Source organism: Petromyzon marinus, chromosome 10 (assembly GCF_048934315.1).
Source record: "Petromyzon marinus isolate PM22_M1 ecotype Great Lakes invasive population chromosome 10, UKy_Petmar_22M1.pri1.0, whole genome shotgun sequence".
In the NCBI taxonomy this organism is placed as follows: Eukaryota; Metazoa; Chordata; class Hyperoartia; order Petromyzontiformes; family Petromyzontidae; genus Petromyzon; species Petromyzon marinus.
Window position 1 is genome coordinate 14,418,851 of NC_133676.1, and position 20,628 is coordinate 14,439,478.

General features: G+C 42.2%; 1 protein-coding gene across 2 annotated transcripts in view; it reads left to right on the top strand.

Annotated features, from left to right (window-relative positions):
- The window catches only part of LOC116940852 (rho GTPase-activating protein 12-like), a 47,336-nt gene that overhangs the window by 24,434 nt on the left and 2,274 nt on the right, over positions 1 to 20,628 (top strand). For both annotated transcript variants that reach the window (XM_032951123.2, XM_032951122.2), the window contains exons 9-18: positions 167 to 228; positions 1,221 to 1,293; positions 1,606 to 1,707; positions 7,893 to 7,991; positions 8,501 to 8,624; positions 10,420 to 10,521; positions 10,945 to 11,043; positions 15,229 to 15,306; positions 18,041 to 18,175; positions 19,440 to 19,545. In XM_032951123.2, coding sequence (XP_032807014.1) covers positions 167 to 228; positions 1,221 to 1,293; positions 1,606 to 1,707; positions 7,893 to 7,991; positions 8,501 to 8,624; positions 10,420 to 10,521; positions 10,945 to 11,043; positions 15,229 to 15,306; positions 18,041 to 18,175; positions 19,440 to 19,545 — 980 coding nt within the window. The remainder of the gene's footprint in view (positions 1 to 166; positions 229 to 1,220; positions 1,294 to 1,605; positions 1,708 to 7,892; positions 7,992 to 8,500; positions 8,625 to 10,419; positions 10,522 to 10,944; positions 11,044 to 15,228; positions 15,307 to 18,040; positions 18,176 to 19,439; positions 19,546 to 20,628) is intronic.

Below are 20,628 nucleotides of genomic sequence, written 5' to 3' on the forward strand. Positions count from 1 at the left end.
TTTGATAAGCGATGACATTTTATTTGGCACATATAATTGACACATGCAATTATTTGGCATATACAATTGATGCTGAAGTATGGCACCACAAGTGTATCGAATAGTAACACTCATTTTCAACATCACAACCGTAATGCTGTAATCCCTGCATGCTTTGTGATTTCAGAAAACCATCAAACAGGGCACTTTAAACAAAGCAAAAATTGTAGAAGGCGGCAAAAAGCTAAGGTGTGTAATGACACGTGACAGGCAGCCCATGTCGTTATTTTAGCAGTGTTAATTTTCAGACGGTCTGCATGTAAAATAGGTATTTTCTGTGCTTTATGTAGGAAAGTTATAAAAGTAATCACCTTATTATTTCTCAACGTTCAATACACCAACTAGCAACAATACATGGATTTAAAAAAAAAGTAAAAAAAAACGATATTACAAATATTGCATTATGAGCAGTTCTACTAATAATAACACATGCTCATAAGATCAGACTAAAACTTACCTTGAGCAAGCCATTTAACCCACCTATATTACCCATGACTCCGAGAAAATATTTCGTCTTGGTCACAGGAATTCCACAACACAAGGTATATTAGTAATAAATTTAAACACATTTAAAGGTAATGGTTTTCTACATTCATAAGTCCAGTGAAGGTAGCTTAGATACCAAAGTTCCAGGTTATTTATTTAATGAGTACATTGCCCAGACCTTTGTTGCTGCATGCAATTACATAATTCTAACATCATATACGTGCTTTGAGCATACTTTAAAAGCACATGGACTATTTCGCATTGCACTGAGAAAAGATTGTTTTTCTTTGCATAAATAACAATCGTACATTTCCTTAGCTAACTCGCTGCAGAACGATCGGATGAGTTTGCACACGGAAGTCATTATGCTGACACAAAGTACTGCCATTTGGGGCAAACCGAACACATTCATCAAGAACACTGCCAACACAGCATTACCAAATAAAGTCCTCCGTAGGAATGCTACGTTCGGCCCTGTTTTTTTATAGACAGCAACAACTACTGGAGAATTACGAAAGTCATTACCAACGTGTGTTTAAAATTATTTGCTCTCTTACAATCAATTTATAGCCAGACCATGTAGCCAGTCGTAATAGTCAATGTGAAGGACAATAACGTCCATTGTAACCAAACTGTGCTGTCTCGTGAAATATTGCCCATTCATAACAGTTGATGCAATGTGATTTGTTTGGCAGGAAAAGCTGGTCAAACGTCTTTGTTACTCTAACAACTTCAACTATAAGCTTCAAAGAAAGTGGACCTGGCTGGGTTAGTACACACCAGATTGGTGCTAATGCGAAAGAACTCATAGACACACACACACTATTAAGAATACGTGTTATTGCTTGACAGCTTTCTAAATATTTATACTGAAATGCATTAAAATTAACAAAACCTTGCCTTTTATATATACGCAACTATCATAAGTAGAGGCGAGACAAATAGCATGCTGTTGAAATGCTCCTCCGGCGCTGTGGTTCACCTTCACGTGATCGGAGAACGACACCGTTGGGTTGTACTCCTACCCTCAATTGTTGCGTGACTGCCACGTGCCCATGCCCGCTTGACGCTACCTTCTAGAAACTGGCCTCAATGTCCACGAAGGGATTGCACGCCGTTTGTCTTCGTGGGGCTCGGATCGAGGTGGTCCGTGACAAATCGAGCAAGAAGAACGTCATGCAGGTACGCAAACGCATTTGATTCATTTGGCTTGATCACACGTAGTGCGGAGGGAATAACTCACAGGTGCCCGCGGTGCCAAGGCAAAGGTCACACTCCCTCTTGGATAATCGGAGGGACTGAGGATGATGAATCGATCGTGGCGTGTGCATGCAAATGGCCTGCTCCCATTTAAACAGTCAAAAAGGTAAAAGGGATGCAGCAGCCCTGCAATTAATTCGTCAAACCACAGCTAAACTCAACGAAACATTTTGTTTATTTTATTTTACCAGGTTTAAGGCCCACTTAGCTTCATTGCTTTTTTTTTAGAAGTGACCTTGCCACAAATGTTATCTCTATGAAGTGGCTTACCATGTGCAAATTTATTGAAGCCAAATGCTCTAAACGCATGTTTCTAAATGTGTCGAGAAAGAAACCGGAGAACCCAGATAAAAATCTGTGTGACCATGGGGACAGAGGCACGCAAACTTCAAATACATAGGCGTCAGGGTCGGGATCGAACCCACGACCTCCTACATACCACACGATGTAGTTAACCTCTCGCCACCATAACGCCGTGGCAGAAGGACCACTCTGGCTAGATTTGCCAGAAGAGGCGGGGGCACTCGCATCTGTCCCCACCGCACACGGCCTGCTGAACGACTCTCACTGTGCTGCACCCATCTATTCCGCGGGGTGGACAGGGGCGGGGTGAGGGGTGGGGATTTAAGAAACCTGCACTGTTGTTTCAACTGCCATGGCGAGAGGTCGGACCGGCGACCTCTGGATCGCAAGTCCAGCGTGCTGACCGCTGCACTGCGTTGGCATCCCATTAACACAGCGCTGGGGCATAGCAAGTCGTACGGCGTTGCCATTATCAGGAGGTGTAAGTTATTACTCTTGATTGGCTCAGTGGCAATAAACAATAACTCTGACTCTGGGTCAATAAAACGTCAAATGTAACAATTAGCAGTCTCACTTCAAATGTAAATAATGTCATTGTTGTATATTGGCTAATTAAACGTTTAATGTGCAAATTAGAGGTAAACCAATGCACATATTAATCAACGAAGCACTTCACAAGCTCACTGTACATGTGTAGTGAGTCATTCAGAGACAATATTTAGGAGGCAACAACGTTTATTCTACACTTTATGCAACACCGTTACACACAGGACTAAATACACCTATCTCTCACTCTTGTTACACATAGGACTACAATACACCTCTCTCTCATTCTTGTTACACACGGGACTAAATACACCTCTCTCTCATTCTTGTTACACACGGGACTACAATACACCTATCTCTCATTCTTGTTACACATAGGACCACAATACACCTATCTCTCACTCTTGTTACACATAGGACTACAATACACCTATCTCTCACTCTTGTTACACATAGGACTACAATACACCTATCTCTCATTCTTGTTACACATAGGACCACAATACACCTATCTCTCATTCTTGTTACACACGGGACTACAATACACCTATCTCTCATTCTTGTTACACACGGGACTACAATACACCTATATCTCACTCTTGTTACACACGGGACTAAATACACCTCTCTCTCATTCTTGTTACACACGGGACTACAATACACCTATATCTCACTCTTGTTACACATAGGACCACAATACACCTATATCTCACTCTTGTTACACATAGGACTACAATACACCTATCTCTCATTCTTGTTACACATAGGACTACAATACACCTATCTCTCACTCTTGTTACACACGGGACCACAATACACCTATCTCTCATTCTTGTTACACATAGGACAACAATACACCTATCTCTCACTCTTGTTACACATAGGACCACAATACACCTATCTCTCATTCTTGTTACACATAGGACAACAATACACCTATATCTCATTCTTGTTACACATAGGACCACAATACACCTATCTCTCATTCTTGTTACACATAGGACTACAATACACCTATCTCTCACTCTTGTTACACATAGGACCACAATACACCTATATCTCACTCTTGTTACACATAGGACAACAATACACCTATCTCTCACTCTTGTTACACATAGGACTACAATACACCTATCTCTCATTCTTGTTACACATAGGACTACAATACACCTATCTCTCACTCTTGTTACACATAGGACCACAATACACCTATATCTCACTCTTGTTACACATAGGACAACAATACACCTATCTCTCACTCTTGTTACACATAGGACTACAATACACCTATCTCTCACTCTTGTTACACATAGGACTACAATACACCTATCTCTCATTCTTGTTACACATAGGACAACAATACACCTATATCTCACTCTTGTTACACACGGGACCACAATACACCTATATCTCACTCTTGTTACACACGGGACTACAATACACCTATCTCTCACTCTTGTTACACACGGGACCACAATACACCTATATCTCATTCTTGTTACACATAGGACTACAATACACCTATCTCTCACTCTTGTTACACATAGGACTACAATACACCTATCTCTCACTCTTGTTACACATAGGACAACAATACACCTATATCTCACTCTTGTTACACACGGGACCACAATACACCTATATCTCACTCTTGTTACACATAGGACTACAATACACCTATCTCTCATTCTTGTTACACATAGGACTACAATACACCTATCTCTCACTCTTGTTACACATAGGACAACAATACACCTATCTCTCATTCTTGTTACACATAGGACAACAATACACCTATCTCTCACTCTTGTTACACACGGGACCACAATACACCTATATCTCACTCTTGTTACACACGGGACCACAATACACCTATATCTCACTCTTGTTACACACGGGACTACAATACACCTATCTCTCACTCTTGTTACACACGGGACCACAATACACCTATATCTCATTCTTGTTACACATAGGACTACAATACACCTATCTCTCACTCTTGTTACACATAGGACTACAATACACCTATCTCTCACTCTTGTTACACATAGGACAACAATACACCTATATCTCACTCTTGTTACACACGGGACCACAATACACCTATATCTCACTCTTGTTACACATAGGACTACAATACACCTATCTCTCATTCTTGTTACACATAGGACTACAATACACCTATCTCTCACTCTTGTTACACATAGGACAACAATACACCTATCTCTCATTCTTGTTACACATAGGACAACAATACACCTATCTCTCACTCTTGTTACACACGGGACCACAATACACCTATATCTCACTCTTGTTACACACGGGACCACAATACACCTATCTCTCACTCTTGTTACACATAGGACTACAATACACCTATCTCTCACTCTTGTTACACATAGGACTACAATACACCTATCTCTCACTCTTGTTACACACGGGACCACAATACACCTATCTCTCACTCTTGTTACACATAGGACTACAATACACCTATCTCTCACTCTTGTTACACATAGGACAACAATACACCTATCTCTCACTCTTGTTACACACGGGACCACAATACACCTATCTCTCATTCTTGTTACACATAGGACCACAATACACCTATCTCTCATTCTTGTTACACATAGGACAACAATACACCTATCTCTCACTCTTGTTACACACGGGACCACAATACACCTATCTCTCATTCTTGTTACACATAGGACAACAATACACCTATCTCTCACTCTTGTTACACATAGGACCACAATAAACCTATATCTCACTCCTGTTACACATAGGACCACAATACACCTATATCTCACTCTTGTTACACATAGGACCACAATACACCTATCTCTCATTCTTGTTACACATAGGACAACAATACACCTATCTCTCACTCTTGTTACACACGGGACCACAATACACCTATCTCTGCCACATATGGGATAACTATAATCGGGTCAGAGTAGCCAACGTGCTGTCTGACCCACGCTGTCGGAGACGTAGATGTAGCACTTGGGTTCCACTTTACCTGCAGACAGCCCCGATATTCGATCGGAGCTTCCCTTGTATCCCTCTCGGCTCCACCCCAGGCCACGCCTACCTCTGGAATATTCCTGAAGGTTCCAGGCCACCTGACGCCTGTTCCCTCTCTGGCTCCGCCCTTAACCACGCCCCCTTCGGGAACTCTCCAGACGTTTCTCAGCTACTCTTCCCGTGTCCCCTCGATCACCTTTGGCCCACATTCCTCACCCCGGCCCATCACGTGCTTAACCCGGTGCCGGGGTGACTCGTCCCCACATGCCCCCCCCCCTACCGCCAGCCGCCCCCACCGCACTCCCCCAATGACCGACTCTGTGGCGATTACCTGCGGCGCTGGTGGAGGCTGCTATCCCTTACTCTGCCGGTAGACTCATCTGGTCATCTTCTTCTGGCACTCAGTACCATGCCCCTAGTGGCACACTGAGTGGTACTGCACGGTGTGTGAGCCTCAGCGCCCATTTCTACGGCACTTGGCGCTACGCGGCCGTAGTGATCCATTTAACATCACGACACATGCTTAGAATTGGGTGTGTGAGAACAAGTGTTTCTCGATCCATATACATTGTAGTGTATGTCATGGGTTCACATCACTACCCCCGTGTTAACTAGATTCCCATATCGAATTAAAACTCTAAATTGTGACAATTCATTCAATAATTGGGGGGTGAAGGGGGGGTTAATCATTACAACTCTAATGGAAATGTATTAAATGTCAGGGGCACATCATTAACGTATATGAATATCAATGAGTGATGGGATACGTCATTAAAATCTCTATTACTTTGTAGAATTAAAGCGTGTTAACAATTTAATACTTTGACCACCGCTGAACTAAACTTATGTTTGCAACAAAATACGGAGAGAATTCAGCGCAAAAATTACGTTCCGGACCAACATCAGCTATCGCAGCAGACAATGTTTTCTTTGCTATGAATGATGATGCACTCTGCATGCAATAAATCACCGGTCACAACATTTTTCCAAGTGAAGTCATGCGTGTGTAATGTATCTCGAATAAGTCCTGTCTGTTCCATTGCCCAAGGACAATTTGCATTATGCATTCTTCGAAAAAAATGTAATGAATGACTGCGAATTAAATAATGAATCGCATCTGTGATGCTGCAGTCTTTTTCTGTCAAGCTGCGTCGACATATCAAATTATACCAAACCGCTTTCAAGCATATTTCTTTTTTAGCATACTTTATTATATATATTCATTACATTAGTCATACCATTTACCTTTAAGCAAATTTACCTTCAAACCCCAAATTAGGATTGATTAATGTCATGGTACATTGCTCGTGCCTAAAACGTATTTTTGAAGTTAGCGTAACAGTGGGTAGGTGTGGCATGGTTGGTGCCTCGTTTCTCAAAACATTTTGCACACTCTCTGCATCGCACATTGGGTCCCGGATTGGGTGATGGAGCAATACAGGTCTACACTGTAGAAAAGAATAACACAAGATGTGTATAGTGACCTCTCCTGTTATGGAAAATCAGGACACCTGCATCAGCTCAGCTTATCCCCCTAGCCAAGAGTGATGTAATCCACCTATGCTCGCGACAGATTCCACACATGGCATGATGCTCGTTTTCTTAGAGTCAGTGCAATGGCCTGGTCAGTAACAAAGTCGTGCTTAATGCAATGTGTCATTCTGAATTTTCTCATGGTATTTGTGGCCATGGAAGCGTGCCCTTAATATGCCTTGGAGTGTGCCTTAATTTAACAGTTAACCAGGCACGTGACAAATGTTTCACAGTTCATGATAAGCGAGGTATGAACCTGATCAGAAAAGTTGAAAATGTCTGCGCAAATGTACAAAGTTAATCAGAATGGTTATATTTTGTATAGCCTAGTGGTCAAGAGTGTTTTACAATAAGGGTAGAGTTCATGGCCTTAAAACCAAACCTAGCATCCTGATTGATAATGTGATGAAAAGGACATTGTCAGATAAATGCACCATCTGGTGATCTCTGTGGATGCAAATATCCCAAGGCATTGTGCTCAAGAGCTGGTCATTGTGTGCTGGTGTCATGGGCAAATTTGAAGAATTACTCCCAAACTAGGTTGTCCCTTTGTGAGTCCACGTGTGGAGTTCAGAAAGACTCCTTCGGGCTTTGGCCACCACTTAGACAATGCTCGGTATGGGAATACTGATGATGTCCACTGTTTCTGGCTGTGCTCTGCTATTAAGGGTGGTATGTGTGTGCATCAGATGACCACCGTCTCTGAAGATGTCTATCTGCTACAGTCAGATAAAGAAGAAAACGTCAATCAGTGGCTTCAGGAGATCCATAAAGTGACTCAAAATCTGGTCTGAAATCTACACATCTCAAGTTCTTATCCTACTTAAGATAAGAGTCAAACACTGCCACAGTTTGAGTAGCATGCCTGTAGAGGTATTCTATCTCTGGGCTCAATGACCAATACAAAACTAATAAAAAAAAATTTAACCAGGATATTTTCAAGGAAAGAATTGAATAGTGCGTGTCAGTCCTGATGTTTCTCTAATGATTATGCTCTGGCTCCATTGCGCATTGGGCATCGAATTAAATGAGTAATATATTCCATGTAATTTTTTGAGACTCATAGCAAATATTTTAGACATAATACGTTATTTGATTCTGTTGCATCATTACCAATGAGAGCCATGTGGCAGTTGCTGAGCCTGTTGTATACTTTATTTTCTCTAGATACCATTTTACGTTTTAGGATATTAAATCATCCATTGGCACAGGGTTAGACAGCGGTTAAATGAACTTCATAGTTCACATTTTACTCAGTGCCTTCTTATTGAAACATACTTTTAAAATTTGTCCTCAGCTCCCAAACAGCTCAAATGATGACTCTGATAGCAAGTTGGCAGCTCACGATGAAGTCACGAGTCTACCCAAAATTCAGCCAAGTATCACCCGGTCTAGCAACAGAGAGAGCAGGTTTCTACACTGTAAGTATACACGCCTTTTACATTAAAAGCACATAGGAACACCCAACCTTTTACTAAAGAAGCACCAAAACTGTAGGCTAAGAAACCACAAAAATGCCTCCATTGAAAAGAAAAGGCGTGCATTTTTCATTTCTCTGTGCTGGTGCCAAATTAGATCCCTACCAGATGTCTCTAATTTACAAAATGTTTTAAATTGTCAAAAAAAAATCAAACTTTTATAGCCAATAGCGGAAGTAAATGGATTCTTGAATTTCCATTAAGAATTTACGCAAAGACTTAAGCATTTGTTCCTCGAGGGTAAAAATACCCCTAGCCAGCAGCTATCGTAAATTATGTAATCCGGGCCTTGCCAGGTCATCACAAAACGTTGCCTATGATTCGTATTCTGAATCATGAGGAATTTGTACATTGGAGACCAGCCAACATACTTCTGACTCGAATTCACAACAGACAGGATTTCCTTTTGAAACAGCATCTGGCTCAGTATGCAAAAACAAATATAAAAATAACATTCAGCCCTTTGACAATATGACACAACAATTTTGGTCAGTTATTTTTTTTAACAGGCCATTGCACAATGTGTCTGGAATAATGATTCATAAATGTGTTTCTAACATATTTTCGAATAGAACAGTCTGCATTCAATTTGGAAATAAATAACGCTTGCTTCCCTTGTTTGTTTCTCCACATTAAAAAGTAATCTAAAAGTAAAAAAATAATAATTCAAATACCATCAGCCACACCGCCTTTGCAGAATGCGTTTGCCAGCAGCATTGGTTCAATCAAAGCAAAATTGGGCAGTTTGCCGACATTGGATCAAGCAAGCCTGTCTGCTGATGAGCCACTGAATGCCGAAACTGGTCCAGAGTCTGCATGTCTAGAATCAATGCTCCTGATAAAAAAAATATACTCCCAGAAGGGAGTGCTGCTGACGGTATGCGTAAAAAAAAAAACCTCATTTTTTGTGCAGAGACAAATATGGGAGAAGCAAGAAATACTTATTTTGTTCTTAACATTCTCCAGAATAATACGTAATTATTTGTTTGCCTTGTTTTCAATTTCCTTTGTTGGAAAAATAATGTGAACACTTAATGTGAACACTTAACTTGTGAGCTGTTGGTAGAAAGTCAACAGCGGTGGTCCCATAACAAAACTAGACCACACCAAATATTGAATTCCCACCAATGGCTGAGAACCAGCGAATGGAAATGACCACTGCCAATGTTAACATTTTAGCGACGATACATTTTTCCTTTGCAGAGTAACCGCAGTTTTATGAAAGTGATTGAAAAGCACATTGGCCAGTTTTCAGACAGGAATGTTGCAAATTTGCACCAAGGTGACTGTCATCCACCAACACTGCCATTGATTATTATGGATGGAAAATCTTTACCTGGCCAGGTGGCTCAGCTGGCCAGGTGACTCGTCGATAAAGTGAGCGGCTCCCAGTCGGAAGGTGGCAAGTTCGAATCCTGACTGTGCATTGGCTCAGTCTGTCGTCCCTTGCGGTCCATGAAATGAGGACCATTTTGTGGGCAAAGTCAACAGTGGTGGATGTGATAAACGCGCCACTGCCATGGGAGTGCAGAATCAAGAGTATCGCTTATGCCAGTACTGGCTCAGGGCAAGAATTGACTTTGACTAAATCTTCCAAAGTGCACAGTGATTTGCGAGTTACCAATTAGTTTCAAATAATCTTAATTAAAAATGAATGGTTCCTTTAAGATGATTGCCAGTGATACAACAGCACTAGTTTAATGCATAATGATTGTTTGCATTTACTATATTCTAATAGTAGGCAGAAGAGTATCCACCTTAGATAACAAAAACAAACTGAAAAATCTCATCTCAAGACGACCTACGAGGCAAGCCTTGGAGGAAAAAGGCATCATCAAAGGTATTGTATTACGCATGTACATTCTCATGGCAAACCTAGAAGTGCCCATGACATCGCGAAGCATATGATACCTTGGAAAAACACACTCGCACGGTAGGCTGTAAAAACATTACACAAAATTTCTGAATAAGTCACTTGAACTTTATGCTGTATTAGGTTCGTCTGGAAGCTCCATTTGACACATGTTTTACGAGTAACCTGTCATGTTGTATGAGCACTTACATAGGTGATTCTGCACTTCATAACGAACTAATTAGTGCCCCATATTCTGCCTCCTGAAATCTTGGCACATTTAATCACGTACGTGTTTTTTTTAACATATACGAGCATATATACATATCAATTCAACACGAATGACCACGTTAACCACTTCGCTTGCCGACCCGCCCACGTGATGCTGTCCGCTCTCGCCGTTTGCTCCAGAACAAGTCTTTGGCTGCCCCCTGCAGACTCTCTGCGAGCGGGAGGGATCCGCGGTGCCCAACTTTGCCAGGCTCAGCGTTCAATGCGTGGAGAGGAAAGGTGACGGGGCTCTCTACGCATGTCTGCTGAGCTTCTCTCGCATCCTACGTAGCCGTGCTAGTCTGTGAGGTTGTTCCTGCTCGCGTGGACATTCGCGGGCCGAGCTGCGTAGCGCTCCGATGTGTTTTCGGGTTGTTGACGTTCGGCGCGATGCCCGACGTTTCGCCCCCCCCCCCCACGTGCTGGGAGCTTCTTCTGAAACTTAATTGATTCAATTCCAGCCCAGAAAAAAGGCATCAGATAGCGATGTGTGCGTTATGTGGGACAAATGGCACACGTTAGCATGTGAGAGGAGGCTCACATGCAGCAATGATGTTCATGGTATCAGATATAGGTATAAAGAGCAATTAAAAACACAGCGCCTTACATTGTATAATGTATTATTTGGGTCTTTCGGTAAAGCTACGTAGATATAAAAAAGAATAAAATATCACGACGTTTCGATTGCTTGTGTTGCGATCGAAACGTCGTGATATTTTTGTATTATATTTTTCTATCTACGTGGCTTTACCGAAAGACCCAAATAATTTGAATTCCTGCAGTCACGAAAGCTTTAAGTCAAGATTGTATAATGTACTATGTTTAAATATGTGCTGTGAATCATCATCACCACCACCACCCTTCCGTACCTCCAACATGTTGCTGGTTCAGCTGATTCAGCAAAGCCTCCACGTATTTTTTATTCGAAAAACTCTCTGCCCTTCCTCCACTACTCTCGAGTCCTCACCTCTATCTTCGAAGTCCTCCTTCACATTTCACTCCATCTTTATCTTGGATGGCCCCTCGGTCTTTTCCACTGTGTTATTTCCATTCGATACAGCTCTTTTGGCAGCCGAGTGTTTTCAATTCTTTTTATGTGTCCATAACATTTCAATTTTTCCCTTCCTATATTTTTCCCCAGAATTTATTCCACTGTTCTTCCACGACTTCAACATGTTTCATTCAGTACCTTCTAAGTTTCCCCCCCCCCCCAACAATGTGTTTTTATAACCTAATTTCTTTCACCTGCGCTTTGCTTTCCTACCTTTTTGCCAAAGTCCATGTGTATGCTGTGTAGGTCAGCATGAGTGCGAATGTGTTATACAAAACCAAGTCGCCTCTCTTGCCACTGCAGTGTCCTACCCGAGACCTTGCTTCCAAGACACTTGGGTCTCTCGAAGCTCTTCAAATCTTTCCCTATAAAGTTTATTCGTCGACTGTTTTTCTAAAAATATATATCCATAATCACGAGTTAATCAAATCCTGCCATTTATTTTCATTGGGGTGGCAGGGTTGGAGCGGTGTGAACAAGACCCTTGCTTCACAACAAGAAGTTTTAATTCTTTATTAACAAGAAGTTACCTGGGTTCAATTCCTGACTTGGGAACCTTTCTGTGTGCAGTTGGAATGTTCTCTCTCCCTGCTCTGCGTGGGCTCCCTCCGGGTCCTCCGGTTTCCTCCCATAGCTTAAAAACACACACACAGTGTAACTGGTATTGCCAAACATCCCAACGCTGAAAGCAATGCCGACAAATGACACAATTTGGTTACACAGCAGCAACGTCACCTCCTCTGGCCAAAACTTGGCAGAACCCTCCTAAAAAAAGTATTGGAATTCAGTAAGACTTTCCTGGGTAAGCAAGTGTAAAATCAATTGGGTTTTAATCTCGGAATCTTTAATCCATTCAATTATTCTATTCAGTTATTTCTGCGGTTCTTTTTTTCAGCCAAAATTATTGAAGAATCAGCAAAGAACACTACCTTTGACTTGCAGTGTCTGCTTATACCGTAACGCCAGACTTCATCCATTACAATTATAAATGACATTGCTGACAGAAGTCTACACTGTCTGAGTCCATAATCAATGGTGAACCACTCTGAATTCACTTTTCGTATGTGCTAGTAATTATTCAACAAACCTGTAGCATATACTGTAAGTACAAATTTAAATATACATTTCGACATTCATTTGGTGCCACTTTGCCCCGAACTCCCATGTTCATTACATTTTGATTGAAAAATAATGAATACATTTCACTAAATCTGTAAAATATATATGACTAGCTTTACTACCCGGCTTCGCCCGGGACTTGGATTCACCACGGCCGGCCGCCTTTGTCTCCCCAGTGGCGATGTTGACACACCACACCAGTTACTCGTTTAGGGCTGAGTCGACCTAGGGGAGGCCCAGGACCGGTTCAAATAATCGTCACCGGTGGTGGCCGTGAGCGGGAATGAAACTCGGGTCACCGGGTTCGTAGCGCAGCGTAGCGCTAACCACTACACTACCGCTCCCCCCACACACAGACAGCACGCTAACCACTACACTACCGCTCCCCCCACACACAGACAGCGCGCTAACCACTACACTACCGCTCCCCCCACACACAGACAGCACGCTAACCACTACACTACCACTCCACACACACACAGACAGCACGCTAACCACTACACTACCGCTCCCCCCACACACACAGACAGCACGCTAACCACTACACTACGGCTCCCCCCACACACACACGCGCGCGCGCGTCCATAGGCACACATACACGCGCTTGCTGCAGACACACCACACAACTTTCAGGGTGCGTACGGCAGTAAACGACTGCAATAATAAAGCAATGCTGCGCGAAAAACGCCTTAGACCTGCAACACATTTGTATTTCACTTTAGCCGCGATCTGCAGGCACACTGCGTGACATTTCCGCACGCGCGGGTGACATGATAGATTTGATGTCACAGATCACTGGCCGTGCAAAGAAAATAAGCATTATTGAGAGCTCCCCCCCCCCCCCCCCCCCGCAAAAAAGTGTATTTTTTTATAATTTTTGCATGGTGTACAGTCTGGAAAGTACCCACATGGCAAATTTCAAGTTTGTTGCATGTCGGGAAGTATGCTAAACATTTTGAACAGACACACATAATCACAACTTTGCCTTTTATATATATGGAGATGATGCTATGGCACGTGAGGTAGTAGTGTGGCCTTTGGCTCCAAAGGGCTCATGTTTACACAAGTGTCAAGTGTTGACACTTGTGTAAAGGCCCAGGACTGATTCAGATATCACTTAACACTGATATTTGTGGTAGCTGGGATTTACATTCAGCTTTCTGGTTGTGCAGCGGCTTGCGCGAGCCACTCTCTCCACAGATTCGTGCAAACACATTCTCACCCATGCATACATCTAAAGAGCGATGTAATTCCAAGGCATTTGCATATATAGACGTGTATGCGTGCGCAGTGCTGCACCAGTGTTTCATCCTGAAGTTTATTAAAATATACACAAATGATGAATAATGTAAACAAATATAGAGTAAAAATAGGTCGCTCTTATATGTGTCCACAAACACATAAACACAAAAAAGTATGTGCACATATGGAAGACAAAGATTCCCCAGATAGCTTGAACAGACTTTTGGGGCAAGTGCTGTTAGTGAGTACCTGTGAAGGCTAGCACGGCACAAAGGGGGTGAGTGGTCAGCACCACGCGCGGCCGCTTTTGTCGCCCAAGGGGTGAAGTTTACACACTGCACCAGGTACTCATTTGAGGCTGAGTCGACCTAGGAGAGCCCCAGGACTGGTTCAGATAATCATCACTGGTATTAGTTGTGAGCGGGAATTGAACTCGGGTAACTGGGTTCGTAGCGCAGGGTGAAAACTGCTACACTACTGCTCCCCACATGCACACACACACACGGGCACACACAAATTAAATCAATACATTACAATAAAACCACTCCAGAACATGAGACATTTTGGAACGCGAATGGGCCAGTCAGTCTTACCCTTTGTGCTGCATGCTCTGCCCTTCTACTGTTCCAGATTTCCCACAAAATGTAAAGGAGCATTTGCTAACCATAAATGGCCGGACCATATTCTCTAAGCACCTGGTCTACTAAAACCTCCTCCAAGTGCTTTTTAAATGATCCAATGCACTTTTTTCCCCCTACTGCAGCACTTTTATTGAAGGCTGTTCCAAGAAATTCCTCCTGTGTCCCCACTGTGCTCATTTCATTTACAGTTTTTAAGCATGCCCTATACATTTGCCAATGATGTATACACAATAGCGACAAACATCAAGATAAAAGGATACCTTAACCCAACATTCCTATGCAGCAGGCACTGAAGCTCAACACAACCCCGTTGTATAATTGTTTCATTTAATCCTGGCTGAATTAAGTTCTCGTTTTCCTTTCTGACCGCAGGTCTGCAAGTGGACGGGATTTACAGGGTGAGTGGAAATCTGGCCACTATACAGAAGCTGAGATTCATCGTGGACCATGGTGAGAGGTTGCATATCCAATTATGTCACGTATAAAATCAAACATGTGTGCCCAGAAAAGCCGAATTATACGCAGTCACCAAACAAGGGCAGCAAAGTAGGATTAGTGGCAGAGTACTCACCAGAGCACAACATTGGACGAATACAAAACCCAGTTTTGGCCTCTGTTCTATTACAGCCTGTGAATCCCTCAGAGAAGACTTTAAGCAAAGGCTGCTGTATGCCATAGCAATTGAACATGCCACGACCCTTTTCGTAACAAAAAATATACTGAAGCATGGGCCAAATTTGCCTTCCGCAACACATGATATAGCTGTCAAAAAATGTGCCACTTTTACCATTTGCGTGCGTGCTGTGTGTGTTATAGCGTGCAGTGGTAATCCCGAGCCTGGCCTCAGGAGGCTTTCAAGCAGCACTTAAAATTAAAATGCCATTCCATAGGAGACAGGTGTCCGTAGGGGAATTGAAATTCATGAAGGGAACCACTTGCGTGATCCAGCATGGCCATGATTATGTTTTAAGCATTGTTTATTTATTATGGAAGGAAAACTGTGTAAGCCCATTAATAGTGTCCAAATTAATTAAACAATGATTTTATACTTCGAGGATTACATTGCATTCATATTTCGGATAGCAAATGCCAAGGAGCTTTTGAAATATTTACATGGAAATTCATCTTCATGCCAATTATGGAAACTTTTCGGCAGTATATAATTTACAAAAGAGGCTTCATGTTTTGCATTTCAAAAGCAGGCAACCGGTATGGTTTCAGCCAACAGGCTTATACTTCTCGTGCATATCAACTTTGCTTTCGACCAACATTCATTTGCTTCCACCTATAAGGCAGTCGACAACAAATAACTAACAACAGACCAGCAAGCAAGCATAGCGTGAATTGGTACATGCAGTCCCAGTAAAGTGTGGATCAGATAGTTTTTAGCATGAGAGCCAATACACTTTTCACCGAGGCATATTGAATGCTGACTTACATATTTTTCTTTCTTGGCGTCATATAGCATTACCCTCAGAATACATTTAGTGCCCTGGGGTTAAAGCTGGAGGGGGGCCCAGCAGGGTCTATTTCCAGCTGCTGGACTATTTATTTTTCGACTAAATGGGGTTCTGCTGTTGGTATTACTACCTCCAGTGCTTTTTACTGAGAAAAAAAACGTATTCTCTCACCCCGCCCCCGCTACTTCGCCACCACGGAGAGTCCACCCACTTAAGCCACTGATTGTTTACTCCACGGGGCAGTGAGGTGGTCCACGTGTCCATGCTGTTGAGATTATGGCGCGCGAAAGAATGTTTACAAAGCAGCTATGCAAACGTGCTCGCTTTTAAAGCAATGTACAACAACTTATCTGGAAGTAATTTTTTTTTAACAAACGATACGGCACACTATGGGGTGGAGTCGATTGTGGTTAGTGGCACGGCACCTATGAACTCGGTGACACTAATTCGCTGCCCGGCCATGGCTACAGCGATGTCTGAACCGATGCAGGGCCCTCTTTACAAATCGGCACAAAGAACCCGGTATCCAACAGTGGATTTCCAAATTGCTGTATATTACATGAATCGTGGTCAATGGTACTTTACGTGAGCACGCTGGGCATGCTGGTGCTGTATGCCTATATGTCAGTGTCCTGGAGGAAAGGGTTAATGGACTGCAATGGTTTGCGAAACTCCCAGACCTTCGTGCCTATGAGATGGCCAGGAAATGGCAGTACATCACGTGACTTTGTGACCCCCCATCCTCATATGCGCGGGGTTTCTCTGCGTACTCTTCGAATGTAGAACACGCTCCGAAAAAAGGAATTGACAAAATATATTTTCGCATGAACCCTCCTGAAAAAAAGATTATTGAGTCAATGAAGATTCCACAAATAATACATGACATTAGCTATCTCTTTTTACATTCATGTGAAATAGGCAATAGCACTTTCTACCCTTGCGAATCAATTTTCTAATTTTCATTTATGAATGCAATCAGTGTTCTTTGAACAGCAGTTATATTGTAATTTTCAGAGTCGTGATCAATATTGATCATATTGATTTATTTCTGCAAATGAAAATTGCACTTGGTGCTTTTTACATGTATCATCTCACTGCGGATCTCCCTTTGCAAAAAAAAAACCCACTTAGTGCCTCACTTGATTTTAAAGGTTATGGATTGATTAAAGCATTTGTTCACGTCAATTAAATCAGGAGTACATTTAGTTGGTATTCGCATCATTTATTTATAACGAACCATATCGCGCAGATAATGTTTGTGTACAGTAGTTTCCCAGCAGTGGATGATGTTTCTAAGTGGCTTTACCCAATGAGGTATTTTGCGACTATTGTAAATTAGGAGCGTGATGGCAGCAGATACATGGCCTCCTCTTTTTCGAATAACGTTGCAGGATCTTTGCACCGTGAACCTCTGCAACGTGCGGCAGAAAAGATTATTTAATCCGAAATCCGTTTAGCTTGTTATTTTAAATCTTGATTGAATACTCATTTATGAGACCTGCTTTTTGTCTTTGGTTTGTTGTCCTTCCCCCCCTCCGCACCTCCGATTAGCACGGCTAGCTACGTACGGTGAGAAAGAAGTTCAACGTACACGTGCATTAAATTAGCGTCGAGCTATCGAGCTGCACGGTGACTTGTAAACACGACGACGCTTGATCTCCCTCCTGAAGTGTGTGAAAATGTTTTCTTCTTCTTTCCCCGTTGTGCCCAACGAAACCTCCCAGAGGAGAAGCTGGACCTGGAGGAGCCGCAGTGGGACGATGTGCATGTCATCACAGGGGCCCTGAAGATGTTCTTCCGGGAGCTTCCAGAGCCCCTCTTTCCGTTCAAGTTCTTCCCTCACTTCATCAATGCCATCAGTCTGTGTCCCATCGACTTTTAGCGCCGCTCATGCACCAGACACCGTTTGCTGATCGCCGTACAAATACAGAAATGGTTGCTTATTTTTTTTGCCGGAGATAGCCTCACTGAGACTGCCTTTCAGGATTATCCCGCATTTGGGATTCATTTTGTACGCGATGCTTCAAGTCAAAGTGCCAGGGGGGGAAACTCACATACAGTATATGATGGGAATACCTCAAAAGTTCTTAAAAAATAGGTGGGGTTGTCTATTTGATGTACGATTATGCAGTGGCCAGCTCGTTTCCCTGTAAGCATGTGACTTGCGTACGTGATGACCATTAGTGTCAGCCACCAATACGGCCTCCAAACAGGCAAGAGGCATCATGCGTGGCCTTTTCATGAGTGGTGCAGTTCGCAGTGTGTGGCTGGAAGATTTGGAACCATTCGACGATTATGGGAGACGTTTTTTTTTAAATAAAGAAATGGCCGTTAAATGCAGAGTTATGAAAGTGTGCCCACAGCTCACAGCTTTGAAGTAAATTCGGTACATATAGAGGGGGTATATTATCATAGAATTTACGAGTTGTCGTTAATTTTCTTCAGCCACTATTTGGCTTCAGCTTAACATTGAACTGGAGGCAAATTACTTACTCCACTCTAGGTTGGGGTCGTATACTTATAAATGCAACCAATATCTGGGCTGTAATTGGGGGGCATTACATTTTGGGTGTGCTTAACTATTCGTAAGCACACACTTGACTACATTTGTGCTAAATTTCTACAATATATCCAGTTCCGAAACATGGTTATAATTTATAACCCTTCATCATAAGAGTCGGTATGTATGAGATGTGTTTATCGTATATGTGTGTGTAATTGCACGCGTGATTCTACGCACGCGGGCTCATTGAGCGAGGCTCACGGTCAAAAAAAGGTAGTTTCTAAAATTGTAAATGAAAGGTGTGCAAATTGTATAGAAAACCAGACATGGAATTTAGTCCTTCTAGAACACAATTAGAATTTATATCAGGCACGGTCAGCTACATGTATCAGTTGTGCTTTTGAACGTTTGATTAGTACCGTGTTCACTTTGTATCGTTAAGTGTGAAGCGATAAGAATGTGTGGTTCTTTTACAACAACAAAAACCCCCCATTAACTACAACAATAACAGTTTGGACATTTGAAGATGTAGTGCACGCATCAACACTTACATATCGTGCATGTGTTTCAGACTCTTTGGCTGATTGACGATTGCGTTGTCATTCTTCTTTTCCTTCCAGAAATAAAAGACTATGCTGAGAAGATTCGCTGCATGGGGAAACTGATCGCAATTCTGCCGCCCACCAATCGTGAAACCATGAAATTGCTGTTCAACCACTTAGCAACGTAAGCCTCTTTAAATTATTTACTTTTAGTGCTTTAACAATGCTAACCTGCTACTCGAGCTCGCTATATAGATGCTAATTCTCAATTTCATATCATTTTTTGTGTGAAATAAATCAATACAGTAATACACTTATCATAATTTTCTTATCTAAATTAATACCAGACTTGCCAACTCCATATGTGTAAGCTATATAAACGACGTTACTGGAGGCTCACACAAAGATTGCTATCCTACGAAAATATTTTACGGGAATTTATATATTGCCCAGCACAATAATGCACGAGCGTGACCTTAACAGTAGCAAGTCCAGTACTTACCTTCAGGGGGTGCACTTCCACACAGCATGAATCCATGCTTACGTGCTCGTGGGAAACGCTTGCACCAAAAAGGCTGATCCAGACATTGCTTTTGCATGGCACGGTTTGACCCCTTCAAAATATGGGCATGGACGCTCCCGACGCCGCATATCAGGAGCTAAAATGTCATGATATCAAGCATATCGTCCACAGCAACATTCTTGTAAATGTTCTCTTTTATACAGTGCTTCCTGTACAGCAATTGCATGTATGTACGTTGAACTTGTTTCGCACCACACGTAGCCAACCGTGCTAATGGGAGGTGCATATTGCATTGGTGCGTGCATTGTGACGTTTTTTTTAATCCACCAAAATCGACACAAATGATCTTGAGCGGTGACTAAATTCACACGTAAACCAAACCTATGGGTTAGTCAATAATCACAATTGCTGTACATAAAATGGGTTCTTGCACCCGTCCGTGTAGATCGTTGAGTGTGTTATAAAGGAAAAATGTACGTAAGTATTAAATATGATTGTTAAGACAAAATTCCTTATAAGATTGACATTTTACCTGTGCTAGCTTCATTAGAGTAACAACGACTAAATTTCGATTTAAAGCTTACGTGACTGCAAGGATTCATCTTCTTTGGTTCTTTCGGTAAAGTCACGTAGAATGAGAATTATTGTCTTATTTTATTTTATTATTTTATTCTCATTCTACGTGACTTTACCGAAAGAACCAAAGAAGATAACAACGACTAGATGCAACACAAATAAAAGCAG